The sequence below is a fragment of the Hemitrygon akajei genome, chromosome 4, assembly GCF_048418815.1.
Source record: "Hemitrygon akajei chromosome 4, sHemAka1.3, whole genome shotgun sequence".
NCBI lineage: Eukaryota > Metazoa > Chordata > Chondrichthyes > Myliobatiformes > Dasyatidae > Hemitrygon > Hemitrygon akajei.
Window position 1 is genome coordinate 28,849,150 of NC_133127.1, and position 21,504 is coordinate 28,870,653.

Sequence of the window (21,504 nt, forward strand, 5' to 3'; positions counted from 1 at the left end):
TAGATGCTGTCTGGCCTGCTGAGTTCTGCCAGCATTTTGTGTTTTTATTTATTTCCAGCATCTGCAGATTCACTTGTGTTGCCTTTGAATTCACTAACTTGATTCATTTCTCCTCACCCATCTAATTCCCAATATTTTCCAAAAGGTTGAGATGAAATTTATTTGTAAATGTGGACCAAAACATATATATATATAATTTTACACCTGAAAGATCTAATTACTGTTTCGGAAGAGACTGAAGTCTTAATTGAAGAGTCTTTCCTCAAAAAAAGGAAAGATCCAATGCAGCAGTACCTGCCTCATCTAATGATATTGTAAAATGAATTTGTTTCTCACATGTAGTTTGAAACAGTGAAATGAGATGCTTGCATCAACAACAACAGTCTGAAGACATGCTAGGGGCAGCCCACAAGCACCAACACACCTCTGCTGTCAACATACAGTGCCCACAACTCACTAACCTTAACCTGCACGTCTTTGGAATGTGGGAGGAAACCAGAGCACCCAGAGAAAATTCATGTGGTTACAGGGAGAACATACACAGACAGTGGTGGGAATCCAACCTCCACTGGCGATCGCTGGTGCATTGCATGAACCACTATGCTACAGTGCTGCCTGTATTGTTAGGATCAAACAAAAGTCTGGCCAACATCATTAATTTCAGCGCCCACTGTAGTTCTTCCTCTAAATGTGGTCATACAATGTTAAGAAATGCTTATCACCAATGCCCTTGAACAGAAAATCCCAAAGAAAAGTAATGGATACGTCCCAGTGCATTAATGGCAAAGCTCCCCCCACCACTGGAGCACATCTACGTGAATCACTGTCACAGAACAGAAGCAACCAACATCAGGGACCCCCCACCACCCAGGACATGCTCTTTTCTCACCGCTGCCATCGAGGTGATACAGGAGCCTCAGGATTCACACCATCTGGGACAGTTATTACCCCTCAACTATCAGGCTTGAGCCAAAAGGTACGAAACTTCACTTGCCCCATCACTGAAATGCTCCCACAACCTATGGACTCACTTTCAAGAACTTTTCATCTCTTGTTCTTGATATTTATTATTATTATTTTCTATTGTATTTGCAGTTTGTTGTCTTTTGCACACTAGTTGAAAGCACAAGTTTGTGAGACCTTTTGTTGATTCCTTTATAATTATTATTCTATTATGGACTTATTAAGTATGCTCACAAAAAAATGAACCGTAGAATTGTATACGGTGACATATAATACTAAGATAATAAATTTACTTGAACTTTGAACCTACAGAGTATCTGGGTGAAGACATAGCTCTGCAGTCAGGAAGCATCTTCATGCCAATGAACGACTATAATCAACAGGCAGTGGGTGGGTGCCATGGCTCCCTCTGGAACTAGTCATTCAGGACAGGGATGAGAAGAGGTTACTTCACCCAAAGCAAATGTTTGGGAATTCCCTGTCCAATAAGGGCAGCAGAGGCTCAACCACAGAGAATATTTGGGAGACTCTGCAGTAACGCTTTACACTACTAGCAATTAGGGTTCAATTGCCATTGCTATCTGTAAGGAGTTTGCACGATCTCCCCGTGACTGCACAGACTTCCTCCCACATTCCAAAGAACCGCGGGTCAGGGTTAGTGAGTTGTGGATACTGTGCTGGTGCGCGGCGATGCTCGCTGGCAATCCCCAGCACAATCCTCAAACAGTCTTGGTTGTTGATGCAAAATGACACATTTCACCATAGGTATCGTTGTACATGTAACACAGAAGGCTAATCTAATCTGCAGAAGAATTTGACAGATCGAATCAATAATAGGTTGACGCAGGAAAATGGAACTGAAGGAAAGAATTTGCTGTTAAGATTTCTGAATGCTGGAGCCGGCACTAGGATTGACCAACACAACGGCTCCTTGCCCGTTCTCAGGGAAGACCAGGCGTGATCATTGGATCTTGCTGCCTGTATTCCCCACCATTGTATATAATTCCCTCCTTTAACATGCCTGCTGGCCAGGTTTTCGGTCCTTTGGGCAGACATGTCTCTTTGTAACTTGGAACTGAACTGCTCCATAACACTCCCTTGAAGTTTTATGATGTTTTGTGACTTTAGAGGCACTGCTGCTGTACAGTTCATTGTGATATGTGAGAGCAATTTTCAGGGGTGGGCTGGCGGAGAGGAGAATAACCTGGAGCAGGTTAATAACTGACACAGCACGGCAATAAAATGGATGGTTAACACACGTGAAGGCACAGCTCACTTTCTGAAGTGGAAGAATCTGCAGAAGACAGTCGTGTCGTTCTCATCCCTGTAGCGGTGGTAGCTGGCCAAGCGGCACTCCCTGCACTTGCGCAGGTGGGGAGCAACACTTAAACAGGAGCCGTCCTGCAGGAAGGACTCGCCACTCTGCTGCAACGCACGGACTTTGTGGATGTCACTCAGCACCGACTGGGAGCCACTGGCTACAAAACACAATGACATTCACAAACACAGTGACCCTCGCCATACAGAGGCACAAAGAACAATCCAGAATCGGAATAGGGTTATTATTACAAACATACAAGACCACAGGACATAGGAGGAGAATTCGGTCATTTGGCCCATTGCTCTGTCATTCCATTATGGTTGATTTATTATTCCTCTCAACCCCATTTTCCTTTCTTCTCCCTGTAATCTTTGACACCCTCACTAATCAAAAACCTATCAAACTCCACTTTAAATATACTCAAAATGTCTTGGCCTCCACAACTGTCTGTAGAAATAAATTCCACAGATTTACCCTTTGACTAAAGAAATTCCTCCTCACCTCTTCCCTAAAGGGGCATCCTGGTGTTCTGAATCTGTGCCCTCTGGTCCTAGAGGAAATAGCCTCTCCTCATCCACTATGTAGACCTTCCAACATTTGATAGGTTACAGTGAGATCCCCCCACAACCCCGCCCTTCTAAACTCCATCAAATATGAGACTACAACCAAAGACTCCTCGTACATTAACCCTTTTACTCCTGGGTTCATTCTCTGGACTCTCTCCAAAGCCAGCACATCCTTTCTTAGATAAGGGGCCAAAAGTGCTCACCATATGTCATGAAATGTATTGTTTTGCGGCAGTAGTTCAGTGCAAGACATTAAAAACACCAATAGGTAACAATAAGAGTTATGAAAATAAATAATTGTGCAAATGAAAGCTAAATAGAGAAGTAGCATTCATGAAACCATTCAGAATTCTGATGGCGAAGGGAAGAAGCTGTTCCTGAATCACTGAGTCTGCGTTTTCAGGTTCCTGACTATAGCAAGGAGAAGAGGGCATGTCCCAGATGGTGAGGGTCCTTAATGGTGGGACACCACCTTTTGAAGGTGTCCTTGATGGATCCAGTGACAACAATCAGGCTTGACTGTAAGATTTTTTTATTGTGGCCAAGATCAGTGTGTCCTAACACATCAATAGGGTGGGAATAGCCTTGAGGCACTGGGAGCATGCCTTGAGGAGGGGAATGGAGACTTACAGGGCAGGTTGTATTATATTTCATTTACAGAATGAGGGGGAGGGGATCTCACTGAAACCCACTGAGTATTGAAAGGCTTAGACAGGAGTGAATGTGGATAGAATGTTTCTAATGGTGAGAGTTCAGGGCCACCTAAACTCAAAATTCAAGGATATCCCTTTAAAACAGCGATGAGGAAGAACTTACTTAGCCGGAAGGTGGAAGGGGTGGCGAACCTATGGAATTTATTGCCACCTACAGCTCTGGTGGAAGTCATTGAGCATATTTAAAGATTTTTGTAATATTAGTAAGGGTGTCAAAGGTCACAGGGAGAAGGCAAAGGAATGGTGTTGAGGGGGGGGGGTGGCACGGTAGCACAGTGGTTAGCACAAGGCTTCACAGTACCAGGGACCCAGGTTCAATTCCTGCTGCTATCTGTAAGGAGTCTGTATGTTCTCCCAGTGACTACGTATGTGGGTTTCCTCCCACAATCTGAAGGTTGATAGGTTAATTGGTTACTGTAAATTGTCCCATGGTTAGGCTAGGATTAAATTGGGGGATTGCTGGACAGCGTGGCCCAAAGGGCCCATTTCATGCCATAGCTCCATTAATAAATCTACCAGGATGAAATGGTAGAACAGACTCAAAGGGCTGAATGGCCAAGTTCTCCTCTAGTCGTTAACACTTCAAGTCGAAAACCTGCATCAGTCCTGCTGTTTATTGCTTCAGACAATGCCAGATCTCTCTCCAAGCTCAGAGTGCATATCGGTGGCCTCTCCCCCACAGGACAGCCATTATTCTAAGAGGCATTTCCTTATGGTGCTCCCACGTTAGTATAAAGCAGTGCACCAGTCAGTAGATAGCTAAAAGCATTCGGCTGTTTGCTTGGCCCGGCTTAAATCTGGAGCTGTACGTGTCAGGAAAGAGTGCCCAAGTAACCTGAACTTGGGGGAAATGAGGGGAAAAAAAAGCACAAAACTGTTTTCACTTGCACAGGGCTTTGCTCACATGCAAAGAAGTATTGTAATATTAATTAGAACAAGTTACACCAGCTGTCTCTCATGCTGAGCTGCTAAAACAAAACTCCTGGCATTTTCAATTCCCAGGACTGCTAATTAATAACTTTCCCCAGACTAAACAGCACACTCACCTCTGCCTCTTCCTGCTTTCAACAGCGCATTCCTCAGCCGATCGCCTCCTTCCCTTTTAAGGCTTGGACTGGAGGCCCACATCTTTGAGATATCAGAGCCCAGTTCAGAACTCAATCCGGAAGAACAGCTCAAGTCGCTGGTGGTACTTTCTGCATCACTATCATTCTCGTCAGCCTGCTGATCAGGAGCAGTCAGCAGAGCCCGGTTGTTATCCCCTTCTGCAGGTCTGGGGAAGTCTAAAGGTATGGCAGGATGCCGACCCTTGGCATCAACGCTGAGGTCACTGGATGGGCTGAACGCCCGGAGTAAAGGCGACGGGGCGGCACTTGTCACAGCAGCCTTGCAGCTCAGAGCGGGAAGTGACGTGCCGCAGGCTGACGGACTGGTCAATGGAACAATCCCCACACTCTCTTGAAAGGATTTCCTTTCCTCGGCCTTTTCCAACAGTCCACTTCTGGAGGTCTGCAACAACACTGCCGATTGGGAAGACATCTCAGAATGAGAGGCACAGCTAGTGGAAAATACAGACCACGTCTCCTGTGTGTTATAACCACCTGCACCCGAGAAGTTGCCCTCCGAGGGTGCTTTACATGAAACTTCCACAGGTAACTTCGAACCGCTGAAACTCGGCCAAACAGTGTTAGCATTACCCTTGCTTGCTGGAATATCACGACATTCACCCAGTGACTCTACCATTCTCGTCTGCTCCACAGTCCTAAACATTAAAACAAACATTTTAAAAGTAAACTTTATTTTATGCAGTGAAATAAATGGCCAGAAAAATGGAAGTCACAATCTCAACTCTCTTCTAAAAGGAGGAAATGGATGATAGAAAAATGGAGAGCCATTTGGGGGGAGACGGAGAGATTAGATTGACCTTAAAGAGTGGGTCCCATCTGTCTGAACATATCTTTGACCTCCTACTGTCAGACAGAAGATATTGCAGTTTAAGAACAAGAACTGATAGATCAGGCAGCAGCTTCTTCCAGGCTGAGAAGCTGCTGACCTCTCTGCTACCACCCTGTACACATAACTTATGACAGCGCCAGTAGCATTGTACTACTAAGGACAGCACAGTAGCTAGTGGTTAACGTAACGCTTTACAGTACAGGTGACCCGGGTTCCTGCCACTGTCTGTAAGGAGTTTATAGATTCTCCAGGTGACCGTGTGGGTTTCCTTCCATTGTCCAAAGATCACTGGTTGGTAGATTAATTGGTCATTGTAAATTGTCCCATGATTAGGCTAGGGTTAAATTGAGGTTACTGGGCGGCACGGCTCAAAAGGCCTATTCCGCACAGTATCTCAATAAATATAAATACGTCAACACGTACATCCACAGAATATTTTTTAATCTTAATTTGTTTTTAAATTGATTTTTTTAAAATTTTGAATGTTGGCAAACAGAACTGTAAGCTTAGAAGCAAGATAATTTTATTTTAGATACTGTGTCCTTGATACACCTTGGTCCCAGAGAAACATTGCTTCATTTAGCTGTATACAAGTGTACAATTGATTGACAATAAACTTGAGTTTAAAAGGTCAGCACAACGTTGTGGGCCAAATGGCCTATACATAACTATGTTCTGGAACAAAGAGGAGTGTTGCGGTAGTGACAAATGGAGAATTGGAGATACACGGCTGTGCTGCAGACAGAGCCCCAAACTCACGTCTCTGCCACCCAGGGTCAACCCTGGCCGTATGGAATTTGTGGTACTTTCTCATTCTGACTGATATGGGTTTCTCCAGGTACTCCTTCCCACATCCCAAAGGCCTGCAGCTATCAGAAGAATCAGACACAGACTGCAGTACCGTAGTAATTTTATGTATGGCACTGTACAGCGGTCACAAAAAAAAAACAAATTTCATGCCATATGGGAGTGATAATAAACCCGATTCTGATAATGGGTCTCTATTGTAGACAGAGTGAGAAGAGGGCAAGGAGAGGGGAACGACGGTTGGGAAATGGGGAAGGAAGCAAGAAGCACCAGAGAGAGATCCTATAATGATCAATGAACCAATTGTTTGGAATCAAATGGGCTGGATGTGTCTGCACCTGTGCCACCCCCCCCCCCCCCCCCTTCTCTGCTACCTGTCCCACACTCGTCCCATGGCACTCCACCCTCGTCATTCCCAACATCCTTGCTCCCACCAGATTTACAAATTTGCTCTCCACTTCATGTTGACAAATACAGTACTGTGCGGTAGCGTTAGGCACCAAAGTTATATATCCGTGCCCAGGACTTTTGAACAGTACTGTATGTCGTAAAATTTGTTGTTTTGTGGCAGAGTTGGTGAGGGACAGATAGAGAGAGACAGAGTCTGAGTTTCTCCACCATTTTGTGCATTACCTCAGATTTACAGCCCGTCTCATATCTTGCTTCTCTCTCTCTTTCAATCCTTTTATTAATATTAATAATATGAACAAAATACAATTGATATATTAATAAAGGGATTACAAACATACAAATTCCCATTGCACATGAAAGAATACATAAGCAATGATTACAGTATAAATGAGTTTTCCCAAAACATGAACCATACAGTATATGTATGAACAAGGTAAATCTAGGTATTTCATAATATATGATATAAAAAAACAGAAAAAAGAAAAAAAAATGTTTGCAAAATTAACTAAACTACTAATCTAATAGCTAATAAAGAAAAAAGCAAAAAAAGAAAAAAGAAAGAAAAACTAGAAAAAGAAAAAAAAAGGGCTGTTTATAATATCTCACAAGAATACATAATTATCAGTGTCGTCAACTCCGATCCTCTCAACATAAATAAGATTAAAGCTGGAAAATCAAATAAGCTTGGAACAGGGTCATATTACATCATATGAAAATACTGAATAAATGGTCTCCATATCTTTTCAAATTTAATAGAAGTATTGAATACACCACTTCTAATTTTTTCTGAATTTAAACATAACATAGTTTGAGAAAACCAATGAAATACAGTGGGAGGATTAATTTCCTTCCAATTCAACAAAATAGATCTTCTAGCCATCAAAGTGAGAAATGCAATCATTCGACAGGCGGAAGAAGATAATTGAAGTGAGTCCATCATTGGTAAACCAAAAATTGCGGTAATAGGATGGGGTTGTAAATCGATGTTCAATACCGCAGAGATAATATCAAAAATATCTTTCCAATATTTTTCCAAAAGCGGACATGACCAAAACATATGAGTTAAAGACGCGGTTTCAAATTGACATCTATCACAAATAGGATTTATATAAGAATAAAAATGAGCTAATTTATCCTTGGACATATGGGCCCTATGTACGACCTTAAATTGTATTAATGAATGTTTGGCACATATAGATGATGTATTAACTAATTGAAGAATTCTATCCCAATTCTCAATAGGAATAATAAGATTAAGCTTTCTTTCCCAAAAATAAATCAGAAAATCTTAGTAATCCCTTAGTTTTCCAAGCCGAAAAAGCTTGATCTATAATTGAAGGGTGGAAAAAGCAATTAGATACAATAGGAATATTTAAAACGAATTGAGTCAACCCGAAAAATTTCCGAAATTGTAACCATATACGTAAAGTATGTTTAACTATCGGGTTGTCAATTCGTTTCGGCAATTTAGAAAGAGCAAAAGGGAGAGAAGTCCCTAAAATAGAACCCAGAGCATAACCTGGTACCGATTTAATTTCCAAACTCACCCAATGAGGGCCAAAAGATCCATCCCAGTCTTTCAACCAACATAACAAATATCTAATATTAACTGCCCAATAATAAAATCTAAAATTGGGTAATGCCAACCCACCTTCCTTCTTTGTCTTCTGTAAGTATGTTTTACCTAACCTGGGATTTTTATTCTGCCATATATATGAGGAAACTTTTGAATCAACATTAGTAAAAAAAGATTTCGGAATAAAAGTTGGTACCGCTTGAAAAATATATAAAAACTTAAGTAAAATAACCATCTTAATAGCATTAATCCTACCTATCAGAGATAAAGATACTGGTGACCACTTAGTAAACAAGCATTTAATCTGATCAATTAAGGGTAAAAAATTAAACCTAAATAACTCTTTATGGTTTTTTGTGATTTTAATCCCTAAGTAAATAAAAGAGTTATTAACTAATTTAAAAGGTAAATTTCTATAACTTGGGACCTGTCTATTCAAAGGAAACAATTCACCCTTATTAAGATTTAACTTATACCCAGAAAACTCACTAAATTGAGCCAACAATGATAGAACTGCTGGAATAGATTTCTCAGGGTTAGAAATGAATAATAATAAATCATCTGCATACAAAGATAACTTATGAATATCTGTCCCACGATTAATATCCGAAATATCCTGTGATTCTCTGATGGCAATTGCCAAAGGCTCTAAAGCAATGTTAAATAGTAATGGGCTAAGAGGACAGCCTTGTCTAGTGCCCCGAAATAAACGAAAAAGGGAGATCTTTGATTATTAGTAAACACCAAGGCTACTGGAGTGTGATAAATCAGTTTAATCCAAGAAATGAATGTCAGACTAAAATTAAACTTCTCCAACACATAAAATAAGTAAGGCCATTCAACTCTATCAAATGCTTTCTCCGCATCTAATGAAATAACACATTCTGAAGTGCTATGTGAAGGAGTATAAACAATATTCAGTAATCTCCTAACATTGAAAAAAGAATAGCGATTTTTAATAAAACCGGTTTGATCTTCTGAAATAATTTGGAGTAATACCTTCTCCAGCCTGGAAGCCAGTAACTTGGAAAAGATCTTGGAGTCTACATTCAATAAAGATATTGGTCTATAGGATGCACAGTCAGTAGGGTCTTTATCTTTCTTCAGTATTAAAGAAATGGAAGCTCTATAAAAAGATTGTGGCAAATTCCCCAATCTAATTGCTTCTTCAAAAACCCTGCATAACCAAGGAGAAAGAGTAGCGGAAAAACATTTAAAAAATTCTACTGTATACCCATCTGGACCTGGTGCTTTCCCAGAATTCATTGAGGAAATAACCCCTTTAATTTCTGCATCCGTAATAGGAGTATCTAATATTGAAAGATCATTGGATGATAATTTTGGAAAATTCAATTTCCCAAGAAAATCACACATGGTATTATGATCCTGAGGGAATTCAGATTGATACAGGGAGGTATAAAAGTCTTGAAATGACTTATTTATCTCATCATGGTTAACTGTCAAATCCCCATTCTGCTGACGAATCTTAGTGATTTGACGTTTAACCAAAACATTCTTCAATTGACTAGCTAACAGTTTACCCGATTTATCACTATGTATATAAAAATCAGATCTGGTTTTCATTAATTGATTTTCAATCGGAGATGTAAGTAATAAACTATGTTCCGTTTGAAGTTCAACCCTTTGTTTGTAAAGCTCCTTACTAGGAGTGATCGAATATTTCTTGTCAATCTCTTTAATTTTATCAACCAATAAAAGTTTCCTTCTTAATGCGTTTTCTCAGACCAACAGAGTAAGAGATAATCTGTCCACGTATATACGCTTTAAAAGTGTCCCAAAGTGTTCAGCAAGAAATATCATCCGTGGAATTAGTTGAAAAGAAGAAATCGATCTGTTCCTTCATAAATTTAATAAAGTCCGGATCTTGCAATAAGGTAGAGTCAAATCGCCATTGTCTAACATTAGAAGCTGTATCCGTAAGTTTAATAGAAAGTTTTAATGGAGCATGGTCAGAGATAGCTATAATATCATAATTACAACCAATTACTGATGGAATAAAACAAGAGTCAATAAAAAAAAATAATCAATTCTCGAATAAGAATGATAAACATGTGAGAAAAAAGAAAACTCTTTGTCGTTAGGATGCTGAAATCTCCAAATATCAAAAACTCCAGTATCAGTCAAAAAGGAGTTAATACAAGTGGCCGACTTATTGGGTAAAGTCTGAATAGATATAGATTTGTCCATCAAAGGATTTAAACAACAATTAAAGTCACCACCCATTATTAACTTATATTCATTTAGATTACGTAAAGAAGTAAATAAGGACTTAAAAAAATCAGGACAATCCACATTTGGAGCATAAACATTAACCATAGCAACCTTTTTATTACAAAGTAAACCCGTAATTAACAAAAATCTACCATTCGGATCCGAAAGGATATCGTGTTGAACAAATGCAATAGAGGAGTCAATAAAAATTGAAACTCCCTTTACTTTGGCATTCGAATTCGAATGATACTGTTGACCCCGCCAAGACCTAAAAAAGTGATATTTGTCCTCCTTCCTCACATGAGTTTCTTGTACAAAAATGATATGAGCATTAAGTCTTTGGAATACTTTGAAAATCTTCTTTCGTTTAATCGGATGGTTTAAACCATTAGTATTCCAAGACACAAAATTAATGGTCTGAGCCATGCTTCTAAAATCAACCCTTTGGTATAAAAAGGGTTAACCAAATTATAAACTCATGCACCCGGAAGAGGAACAAAAATAAAGAGCGGACCCGGAAGTGACGACATCGTAGACATATTTGAAGTTCAAAAACAGCCCAAATGAAAAAGCTAAAACAAACTGGTAAAAGAAAAATAAAATTAGAAAACAGACCAACCCCCACCCCCACAAGAAAAAGAGCCAAAATATGGCTAGAAAAAGGAAAAAATGAGACTAATTCTACCCCCATATCAGCGGAAGACCACTCCGTATGTAAAGGTTATATATTAAAAAAAACCACCCCGACTTTAAAAATTATAATCACTATACTAAAAACCACACTTCTTAATATACTTAGTTGTAAAAAAAAGAATATAATCACTAAAAGCTTATAAATCGGGTTATAACCCAAACAAATCAAGAAATATTTAAACTATGATAAGCGATGCATTATAGGAAGAAGACGAGAGAAGAAAAGATAACGCCATCTTAAACAAAACCAAGAATATTTTTCCAAAAAACCACCATCTTAATAAAAAAGAATTCACCTTTGAAGGAACAAAAATAATAGTCAAAAATATAGTATAATGGTTAAAGTGTATAAAACAGAGCGATTAATATAACGAAAACACACTTTAACTTAAATATAAAGTATAGGATAAACCTACACCAATAACCAGAGACTAAATCTGGTTTGAGGAATCGAAAACCATCTTACACGATCAGAATCACTAATTTATTAGAGATTAGTGTCTATAGCAGTAGGGAAGTTCTCCTCCAGATAACTTCTCGCTTCAGATGTAGAAAGGAAAACCTGGCGTGGAGCATTTGGCGGAGAGATTCTAAGCTTCGCAGGGTATAAGAGCGCAGGTTTTAGATTTTTCTCATAACATTCAGACATCGGAGGTTTAAAAAGCCTTTTCTTCATAACTTCAGGACTAAAATCTTCAACCAAACTGAAATAGTAATCTTGAAATTTAACCATTCCAACCCGCCGAGCCACATGAATAAGTTGTTCTTTGTCGTGTACATAGTGAAACCGGACAATTACAACCGAAGGTTTAGCTGGAGCACTCGATGAACGACGCCAAATTCTATGTGCTCGATCAAGTAACGGGGGGTTATCTGGGAAAACCGACGGGAACACATCTTTTAAAAGTTGAGCAAAATATTTCGAAGGGTCGTCTTTTTCTATGCCGTCTGGGAGACCAAGTATACGTAGGTTCTGTCTTCTGGACCAATTCTCAAAGTCGACACTCTTGGCTTTAAGTGTTTCCACCAATTTAGTGGTCGAAATTAAATCCTGTTGCAATTTTTCAATTGTCAAATCTCGTTTCCGAGCTTCTTCTTGCAAAGACGCGATAAGAACTTGCTGCTGGTTAATTACTAAATCCGTCTTAACCATATAATCTTGAAAAGCCTTTATATCTTGTTTAAAAATTTGTTGTAGTTCATCAAATTTTTTATCCAAAACCTCCATAAACAGTTCATAAGTTAATTCAGTGCGTTGCGGATGAGCTTGCTTCTTTCCATTACCGTTCGGGTTGCGCCCAGGTTCTCGTCCTTTAGATCTAAGAGTCATTTCTGTTTGCATATCTTCAAAAATTCACAATAAACTCTTAACGATAAGTCCAAGAAAATAGCAAGAATCTTTTGGTGTAGGTAAAAATAAGTTGGATAAGGGTGATCAAAGGTTAAAAAAAATAAAGGTTATGGAGCGAATCTAAAACAGTACTCACTCCATGAGCGTCTCCCGCTGACTCCCATATCTTGCTTCTAAGCTTACAGTTCTGTTTGCCAACATTCAAAATTTTAAAAAATCAATTTAAAAACAAATCTTCAACTTTCTTGTCATCTTATAGAAAGTTTCTTCTGAAATAATTATGATCAACACACACAAAATGTTGGAGGAACTCAGCAGGACGTGATTGTCCACAGCCCACAGAGCATCACCCTGGTTTATTGTCACCACCTTTAACGGATGAAGGGTCTCGGCCCAAAACACTGACAGCTCACTTCCCTCCTTAGATACTGTCTGACGTGCTGAGCTCCTCCAGCACTGTGTGTTGCTCAAGATTTGTAACATTTGCAGAATCTCCTGTCTCTCAGAAATAACTATGCTCAGTTTAAAGCTGTAAACTAGTCGATGAAATTTGAGAAGGATCACTCTTAAATACTCATCTTCATTGCAAAATAAATTTAACTTCAGAAGCTAATGAAGCGCCGCAGGACCACTTACCCTGAGGGTGCCACAGCGGTGATGGCTGGAGGGGAGTTTGCAGGCGGAGGAGTGGTGCGTCTCAGATCTTTGCTCCCAGGGGTTGTGGCAGTACTACCAAGCAACATGTCTCCCAGAGCTGAGTGAACAAACTGAGCCTGCAACAGGAACATAGCAATTGATCAGCGTTGGCCTGGGGGAAGACAACGAAGACACAGCGTGGTAAACCTTTGCAGTTGGAAGGGTTTCTGATCATCTGTGGAGCACTGCACAAAGACAGCATGCATCACCATCCTCTACACCCACGAGAAACAATTCATATTCTTGGTAGTCTCCCACCTGACAGCATGAACATCGATTTCTCAGACTTCTGGTGATTTCTCCCTCCCTTGCCTTCTCTCTTATTATCTTGCTCCATTGTCTACCTGCTTGCCCTTCTCTTCTCCTTATCTCTATCAAGTCACCTTTCATCATCTTTTGCTTCAAAGAGAAAATCCATAGCTTGCTCAACCTTTCCTTATACAACTTGCTCTCCAATCCACACAGCAGCTAAGTAAATCTCTGCACCCTCTCAAGCTTCTACATTCTTTCTATAAAGAATGAGGCAGCCAGAAGTGGACACAACAACACTACATTCTATACAAGAATAACACTCTACTGAAATCTGTAAGCATGCAATTATAAACACGGGATTCTGCAGATGCTGGAAATCTAGAGCAACACACACAAAATGCTGGAAGAATAAAGAGTCAACGTTTTGAAGCTGTATAATTAAACAACCTTAATACTTTACTTCACAACTTTAATGATACTCTTAGTACCACTTTGATCACAAACCAGGCCATCAAATTTTTTCCCATGTTAATTAGTTTCCAAGAGAAAATCCACTATTAAAATACTAGACAGTGGATGTCACTAAGCAGTGTTCACACTTGTGTCCATGGGTCAAAGCCTGACAGCTGATTTTGTGAAGCAGTTTAAGTGCAGCTGCTTTCAAGCACTTGTTCCTTTTACCACCGGGGAACTTTTGCCAGGCAGCAGGCTGACAGCAACAGACCGAATCCCATAAACCTGCACAACTGTGCCTGTAACAGTGAGATGCCTACATAAACACATTACATAGTTATCATCGTCTGCCAATGTACAACACAGAAACAGGCTTTTTCCATCTTTGCCTCCTCCCATTTCACTTGCAATGCTTTCCAACTTCTTAAAAATTTTATCCTTTTAGCAGAACTTGTTCCTTTATCTCGTAATGCCACCAATACTCTTCACTTCATCCTCCCTCCACACCCACCTTCCCCCTCATCTAGCATCACCTACCACCTGCCAGCTTGTACTTCTTCCCCTACCCCACTTTATTACTCTGGCTACTCCCCCCTTCCTTTTCAGCCCACGATGAAGGCTCTCGGCCTGGAATTTTGATTGCTTATTCCCCTCCATAGATGCTGCTGATCTGCTAAGTAACTTAGCAATTCAGTGCAAAGCAGGCCCTTCCAGGCACTTGAGCCACGTGGCACCAGCAACCCCTGACAAGTCCAATTAACTCTATCCTAACCATGGAACAATTTACAATCAATCACCAGTGAACCTACCCGGACTTTGGACTGTGGGATGAAACAGGAGCCCCCAGAGAATGCCCACACATTCCACGGGGAGGATGTACAGAGACTCCTTACAGAACGACACCAGAATTGAACTCTGAACTCTGGAAAGCCCCGAGCTGTAACAGTGTCACATTTTGTATGTTGTTCTGGATTTCCGGCATCTGCAAATTCTCCTTTTCACCAGTGCTATTCCTTTGAATTCTACCCTTGTGAAAGCAAGTTCTAAACTCTTACCACTCTTCGATTAGCAAGCTTGCAGAATTCACAAAAATAATTATGGAATTGTAGACAGTGAGGAAGGTTGCCAAAGTAAAGAGATAGACACTGTTAGGCGGGCCGCCGAAGGGCCTGTTTCCGTGCTGCAGTGCTCTATGACTCTGTAGATGAGTTGTAGGTATGGGTGGAGAAAGAGCAGATGGAGTTTAATCCGGGCAAGTGTGAGACGTTGCACTTTGAGAGGGTCAAATGTAAGGGGGAAGATCCACGTAATGGTAGGACTCTTCAGGACATTTGACATAGAATTGCGGGTCTAAGTCTGTGGCTTCCTGAAAGTTGTAACACAAATAAATAGGATAGTTAGGTCGTGTGTGGCATGATCAGGACCTCGAGTGTAAGAGTCAGGTACTGGTGGCGTTATGAGATAAAGGAACAGGTTCTGCTAAAAGGAGAGCAAGTACACATGCGCGCGTGTACGTTCGTGTAGCTTTGCACAAACTTGAGATTATTTTGTCTGGAATATTGGAGGCTGAGGGACAACTTGACTTGATACAAGTGTATAAAATTGTACAAGGCATAGACGAGGTAAATAGAGTCCTTTTCTCCAGACTAAAAATGTCAAATACCGAATGCCGTAACTAAGTTGAGAACATGAAAATTTAAAAATATGCAGGACAAGTTTATTTAAGGGTGTTATGTGCCAGGAGTGCCAGTGAAAGCAGACAAGATGGTGGCATTTCAGAGCAATTTAGACAGGCACAATGAGCACGCAGAGAATGAAGAGATAGGGATCAGATCCCGCAGATACAATTCTGATATCATGGCTGGCAATGACACCATGGGCCGAAGGGCCTGTTCCTGTGCTGTATTCTCCTGTATTTACAAATAAATATCTTACACTAAAGGCCCTCAGGGTTGGCCTTGCTCAGAGGTGGAAACAGCTTTTTGAACTCATCATCGTTTTAAAGATTCCCTCAGTCTTAGTTCTCAAGGCAAAAAGCCCCAGGGCTGTTTTAAGCCCTGATGTGTTAGTCTCTTTTTTCCTCTCTACTGCACCATCTCCAGTGCCTCCACATCTGTAAGATCTGGAGACTAGAAGTTTTTGAAGTATTTTAGATTTCCCATTTATTGCAATATCATGCAGTTCAGCTGTGTGAAGGCTGTGACTAATTAGAGCTAACAGAATCATAATTCGTAGCCAGGAGAACGAAATATAGAAGCAGGGAAATTACACTCTGTGGCTACTTTATGAGGTACACCTGCTCATTAATGCCAGTATCTAATCAGCCAATCATGTGGCAGCAACTCAATACATAAAAGCATGCACTCAAGGTCAAGAGGTTCAATTAATGTTCAGAGCAAATATCAGAATGGGCAAGATATGTGACCTTACTGACTGACTGTGGAAAAATTGTTTATGCCAGATGAGGTGGTCTGAGAAGGTCAGAGGAGAACGGCCAGACTGGTTCAAGTTGACAGGAAGGTGACAATGACTCAAAAAACTACACATTACAACAATGGTGTGCAGAAGAGCATCTCTGAACACATGTTGAACCTTGAAGTGGATGGGCTACAGCAATAGACAACACTGGGTTCCACTTCTGTACCTCGTAAAGTGGCCACTCAAGGTACAGGAGGTACTTAGCTATTTGTGAGAACGTATCTGGAATACTATGTACAGTATTGGCCCTCCAGGCTTGACAAGGAACTCAGAGACCTCGGCCTTCACCCTGCCCTGTGCAGCTGGATCTTGGACTACCTGTCAGATTGCCGGCAGGTGATAAGAGTGGGCTGCCTCTCTGACCATCAACACAGGTGCCCCTCAGGATTGTGTACTAAGCCCCCTCCTTTACTCTCCATATACTCACGACTGTGTCGCCACCCACAATTCCAATCTGCTAATTAAATTTTCGGACACTACTACATTGATTGGCTGTATCTCAAACAATAACGAGGTGGCCCACAGAGAAGAAGTCATCACCCTGACACAGCGTCAAGAAAACAAGCTCTCCCTCAATGTCACCAAAAACAAAGGAGCTGGTTGTGGACTAGAGGAATGGAGATGGGCTAACCCCTATTAACATCAATGGATCTGGGGTTGAGAGGGTAAACAGCTTTAAGTTCCTTGGCATACGCATCACTGAGGATCTGACATGGTCTGTACATACCAGCTGTGTGGTGAAAAAATACAACAGTGCCATCACCTCAGATGGTTGAAGAAGTTTTGTATGGGTCCCCAAATCTTACGAACTTTCTATAGGGCACAATTGAGAACATCTTGACTGGCTGCATCACTGCCTGGTGTGGGAACTGTACTTCCCTCAATTGTAGGATTCTGCAGAGTGGTGTGGACAGCCCAGCGCATCTGTAAATGTGAACTTCCCACTATTCAAGACATTTAGAAAGAGTTGTGTAAAAAGGGCCGATGGATCATTGGGGCCCCCGAGTCTCCCCCACCACAAACTGTTCCAGCTGCTACCATCTGGTGAACAGTACCACAGCATAAAAGGGCCAACAGGCTCCAGGACAGCTTCCACCGGGCCATCAGGCTGATTAATTAACACTGATACAATTGTATTTCTGTTACACTGACTGTTGTTGTACATACTATATTATCAATTACTATAATTGCACATTGCCATGTGAATGAAAGATTTTTACTCCTCATGTATATGAAGGATGCAAGTAATAAAGTAAATTCAATTCCTCATTCAAGGGAAGATGTTAATGTGTTGGAAACAGCTCATAAAGTGGTTAACTACAGTAATATCAGAAATCAGCAGGTGCTATTATGAGGCATTATCATCCAGTTTTGGTTTGTATCTGCTGGAGTTTAGTAAAAGTGAAGGAAAAGTGAACGAGTCAGCAGTTACTGAGGTGACTTGACAGAATAAGTGTGTGTTTCCTCCTCTGGGAGAACTGTTATAACTGTTTAAAGAAGTTGTTCAAAGAAGACAGAGACAAGACAGAAGTTTTCTTCTCAGGGAGTCATGAGTCTTCGAAACTCTTTACTCAAAGTCAATACTTGGAATATTTCTAAGATGGGAACTGGAAAAGTGAGGTGATGAAAGGTTACTACAGACAGACAGAACAATGGAGCTGAGATTCCGATCAGATCAGTCGCCCGTAACCGAACACGTTTCCTCCGGGTACTCCGGTTTCCTCCCACATTCCAAAGACGTACAGGTTAGTTGGTTAATTGGCCACATGGGTGTAACTGGGTGGCATCCGGTTGTTGGGCCAAAGGACCTGTTACCGTGCTGTACCTAAATGTTTAATTGAAAAGCCACGATTTTGTTAGTTGGCAAAGCTAAGTAGCGACTTGCTCCAAAATCATAAAAATGTTCATAGATTTTTTCCATTAATTTGCACAGTTGTAGGATGTGGACATTGCTGTAATCATCTATTGTCTGTGGAAAGTCGGCCACACCGATGGCTCCTCACAGCTCCACACCACCCGGGTCAATCTGCACCTTGGGCACTCGAGTATGGAGTTTGCATTTTTCCTGTGACCACATCGGCTCTCTCCGGTTTCTGTCTGCAGCTCAAAGATGAGCAGGTAGATGAATTAGCCACTGGAAATTACCCTTTGTATAGGTGGACAGCAGAGGAAACTGGGAGGAATTGATTGCCATGTGAAAGAGAATAGACAACAGGGAAGTAGAAGTTGAGTAATGGAAGTAGGAAGTTGGGTAATGGAGCAGGTGGAAATATTTCCAAGATGGCGGCGCGACGCAGCTTGCAGCTGCCACTCCGTAGCTGATTATCTGTTATTTGTGAAGTGGGGTGCCGTGCACAATCATAATCGATTGAAAACGGATGTGGGACCACAGAGGAACATCCGGAAATCTCCAGGAAGACCTTCTTCGTTGCTGCTGCTGCTGCTGTGAGGTCCAGGACTCTGCTGGAAAGAACAGGCCTCCAGTCCTTGGGGTCGCGTTGCCGATGGCCGTTGGTGGGGCCATCTTAATATGCTCAGCAGAGGATGGTGCTTGGAGAAGCTGTGCTGGAGGGGATGGTTGTTGGCTCGGAGGTTCAACGAACTCGGAGTCCACTGTGGTCAGGTCGCTTTCAGTGTATGCTGCGTCTGCAAGGCTGGGTTCGACAGAGCTTTCATTGTGTGCTGCGTCTGCGAGGCTGAGTCGGGCGGCGCTGTGGAAGTCCATAGCGGGGGTATTCCCTTCTGCCGCCGGCGTGGGATGGCGAGTCTGTCGGGACCTTGGGGACTTGTGGAAACTGTGTGGTGATTTCTTTTGAACTTATAGTCCTTTAACATCTTTGGACTATTTTTATTGTGCCCATGGTCTTTTTTTTTTACCAATTATGCTATTGTTTGCTCTGTTGTAACTATGTGGTTTTGTGCAGGTCTTGTAGCTTTAGTTTTTGGTCTTGTTTGTCTGGTGGATTTGGAGCTACTTTCCGGGGAATGCGCTAAGACGGTAGCGTGATATTAATACGCAGCAGCCTCTCCGGACTCTGGACTGGAGATTGCCAAACGTTATGTGGATTTTCTGGTGTAGTCTGTTTTGTCATATGCTTTTGTGATATCATTCTGGAGGAACGTTGTCTCATTTTTTAAACTGCATGGCATTTGTGGTTTCTAAATGACAATAAACTGAATCTGAAATATTCTGAGAGTTAGTATAGACATAATGGTCAAAATGGCCTCTTTCTAGTCAAAAGAGTATGATGGTACCACAGATTTCCTTCCTTGGATATCCATGCCCCACAACCAAGCTCAACAGAAATTGTGCTAAGTACCATACATCTCCTACACGATCACCAATCTCATTGACTGGAGATCTCCCATCCACTGTCACCAACCCAGTTCCCGTACCCTGCACTGTGTGCTTCCACCTCCTCCCTCCAATAATGCTGTCCGACCTGCTGAGTTTCTCCAGCATTTTGTGTCTGTGTGTTCCTCAAAATTCCCAGCATCTGCAGAGTCTCTTGTGCTCAACATAAATTGACATTGTGCACAATGACTGTTAGGAAGAAAAGAACAGATCTGAAATAAAATATGCCTTACTTCAAAAGGAGAGCAAATCGTTGTTTCTTTACTTGAGAGCGTGAAGACAGACCGAGGTTTCTGAAGGCTTGAGGCCCCAGGAGCCGCACTCACTGATGGTACAGCATCTCGAAGGGCTGTGCGAAGGCTACTCCTGGGCTGGACTTTATCCTCCACCACTACTGTTCGCCCGTTATCCAGAGTCGAGAAAGCCAGATTAAAGCTACTCCAGCTATTGTTAAACCCAGATGAAGACCTTGGCTTCTGAGGAGCTGGGACATTTGTATTGTCAGGGCCTTCCTTTGCAAGAAGGCCAGTTTTAGGGCAGGCCCCGGATTCCAGAGATTGTTGCACCTTTTCACCCTGCTGCCCCATTAGTGCTGCCGGGTCAGAGAGGGCCAACTGGCCACGGCTGTGCTGAGCAGCATTCGCTGCAGGGACGTGGTCCTTCCTGCAGTACTCGTTCTCGGCCTCGGGCACACTCTTCACCCTTTTGGTTAGATTGTCCTCCTGGACCTCAGTAGACTTTCTTTTTGTACACTGTGCTTTTGTGGCTGTATCTGCATTTAATACACATGAAATTAGTGCACAGAGCCAAACACTAAAGAATCCAACTCTGAAAACGTTTCTTTGCAGTATAACAGCACAGACTCGGGAACAATTGATGGCTTTAGGCCTGTACTCAGTAGAGTTCAAAAGGATGGAGGGAGGGTTGGTAATTTCCTTAAAGCCTGCTGAATACTGAAAGGCCCAGGGTAAAGTGGATGTGAAGGAATACCCTTTTAGAACTGAGATGAGGAAGACATTTTTCAGCCAGATGCTGGTGAATTTGTGGAATTTGCTGCCACAGAGGACAGTGGAGGCCAAGTCACTAGGTGTACTCAAGGCAGGGATTGAGGGATTTTTGACTGGTGGGGGAGACGGCAGGAGAATAAGGTTGAATGAGGGGAAAATAAATTAGCCATGAATGATTGGTAGTGCAGAATCAAAAGGCCAAATGACCTGATTTTGCTCCTGTTATCTTATGGACATGAATTAAGGTCACTGGTTAACCCCACAAACTAGGAGCTGTGTCTGCCTCAAGGCAAATATTAAGATTTAATCAAATTATCAGCCTTCACCTGCAACTTTTAGTGCTTTTTCTTTGGAAGTCTAGAAAACACATTCAGCACAGAAATCAGAGACTTGCATTCAACCCACAAAGTTATTACGGGTTGTACAACTCTGCATTTGTTGGCTCACAGAATATACTGCTTGATGCCTGATGGATTCCTTTTCTTAATGGTGGCCTTTTTAATAGGAGGGGGTTGAGGGGTTGGAGGAGGAGGGGGGAGCCACTGGCCTCCCAATCTCCGCGCCAGGCTCAGTTTGTTACTTAAACACAAGTCTTTCCACATGAAAGACAATTACAAATTACATACCCCTTTCTGAAAGTTAGATCACTAGATTGAATAGATCTTTATTTCATG

At 41.6% G+C, this 21,504-nt stretch overlaps 1 protein-coding gene across 2 annotated transcripts in view; it reads right to left on the minus strand.

Moving 5' to 3' along the window:
- LOC140726181 (lysine-specific demethylase 3A-like) overlaps positions 1–21,504 on the minus strand; it is an 85,069-nt gene that overhangs the window by 45,160 nt on the left and 18,405 nt on the right. For both annotated transcript variants that reach the window (XM_073042196.1, XM_073042194.1), the window contains exons 7-10: positions 20,057–20,595; positions 13,226–13,362; positions 4,610–5,325; positions 2,240–2,441 (exon numbers count right to left, since the gene is read on the minus strand). In XM_073042196.1, the coding sequence (XP_072898297.1) occupies positions 2,240–2,441; positions 4,610–5,325; positions 13,226–13,362; positions 20,057–20,595 (1,594 nt within the window). The remainder of the gene's footprint in view (positions 1–2,239; positions 2,442–4,609; positions 5,326–13,225; positions 13,363–20,056; positions 20,596–21,504) is intronic.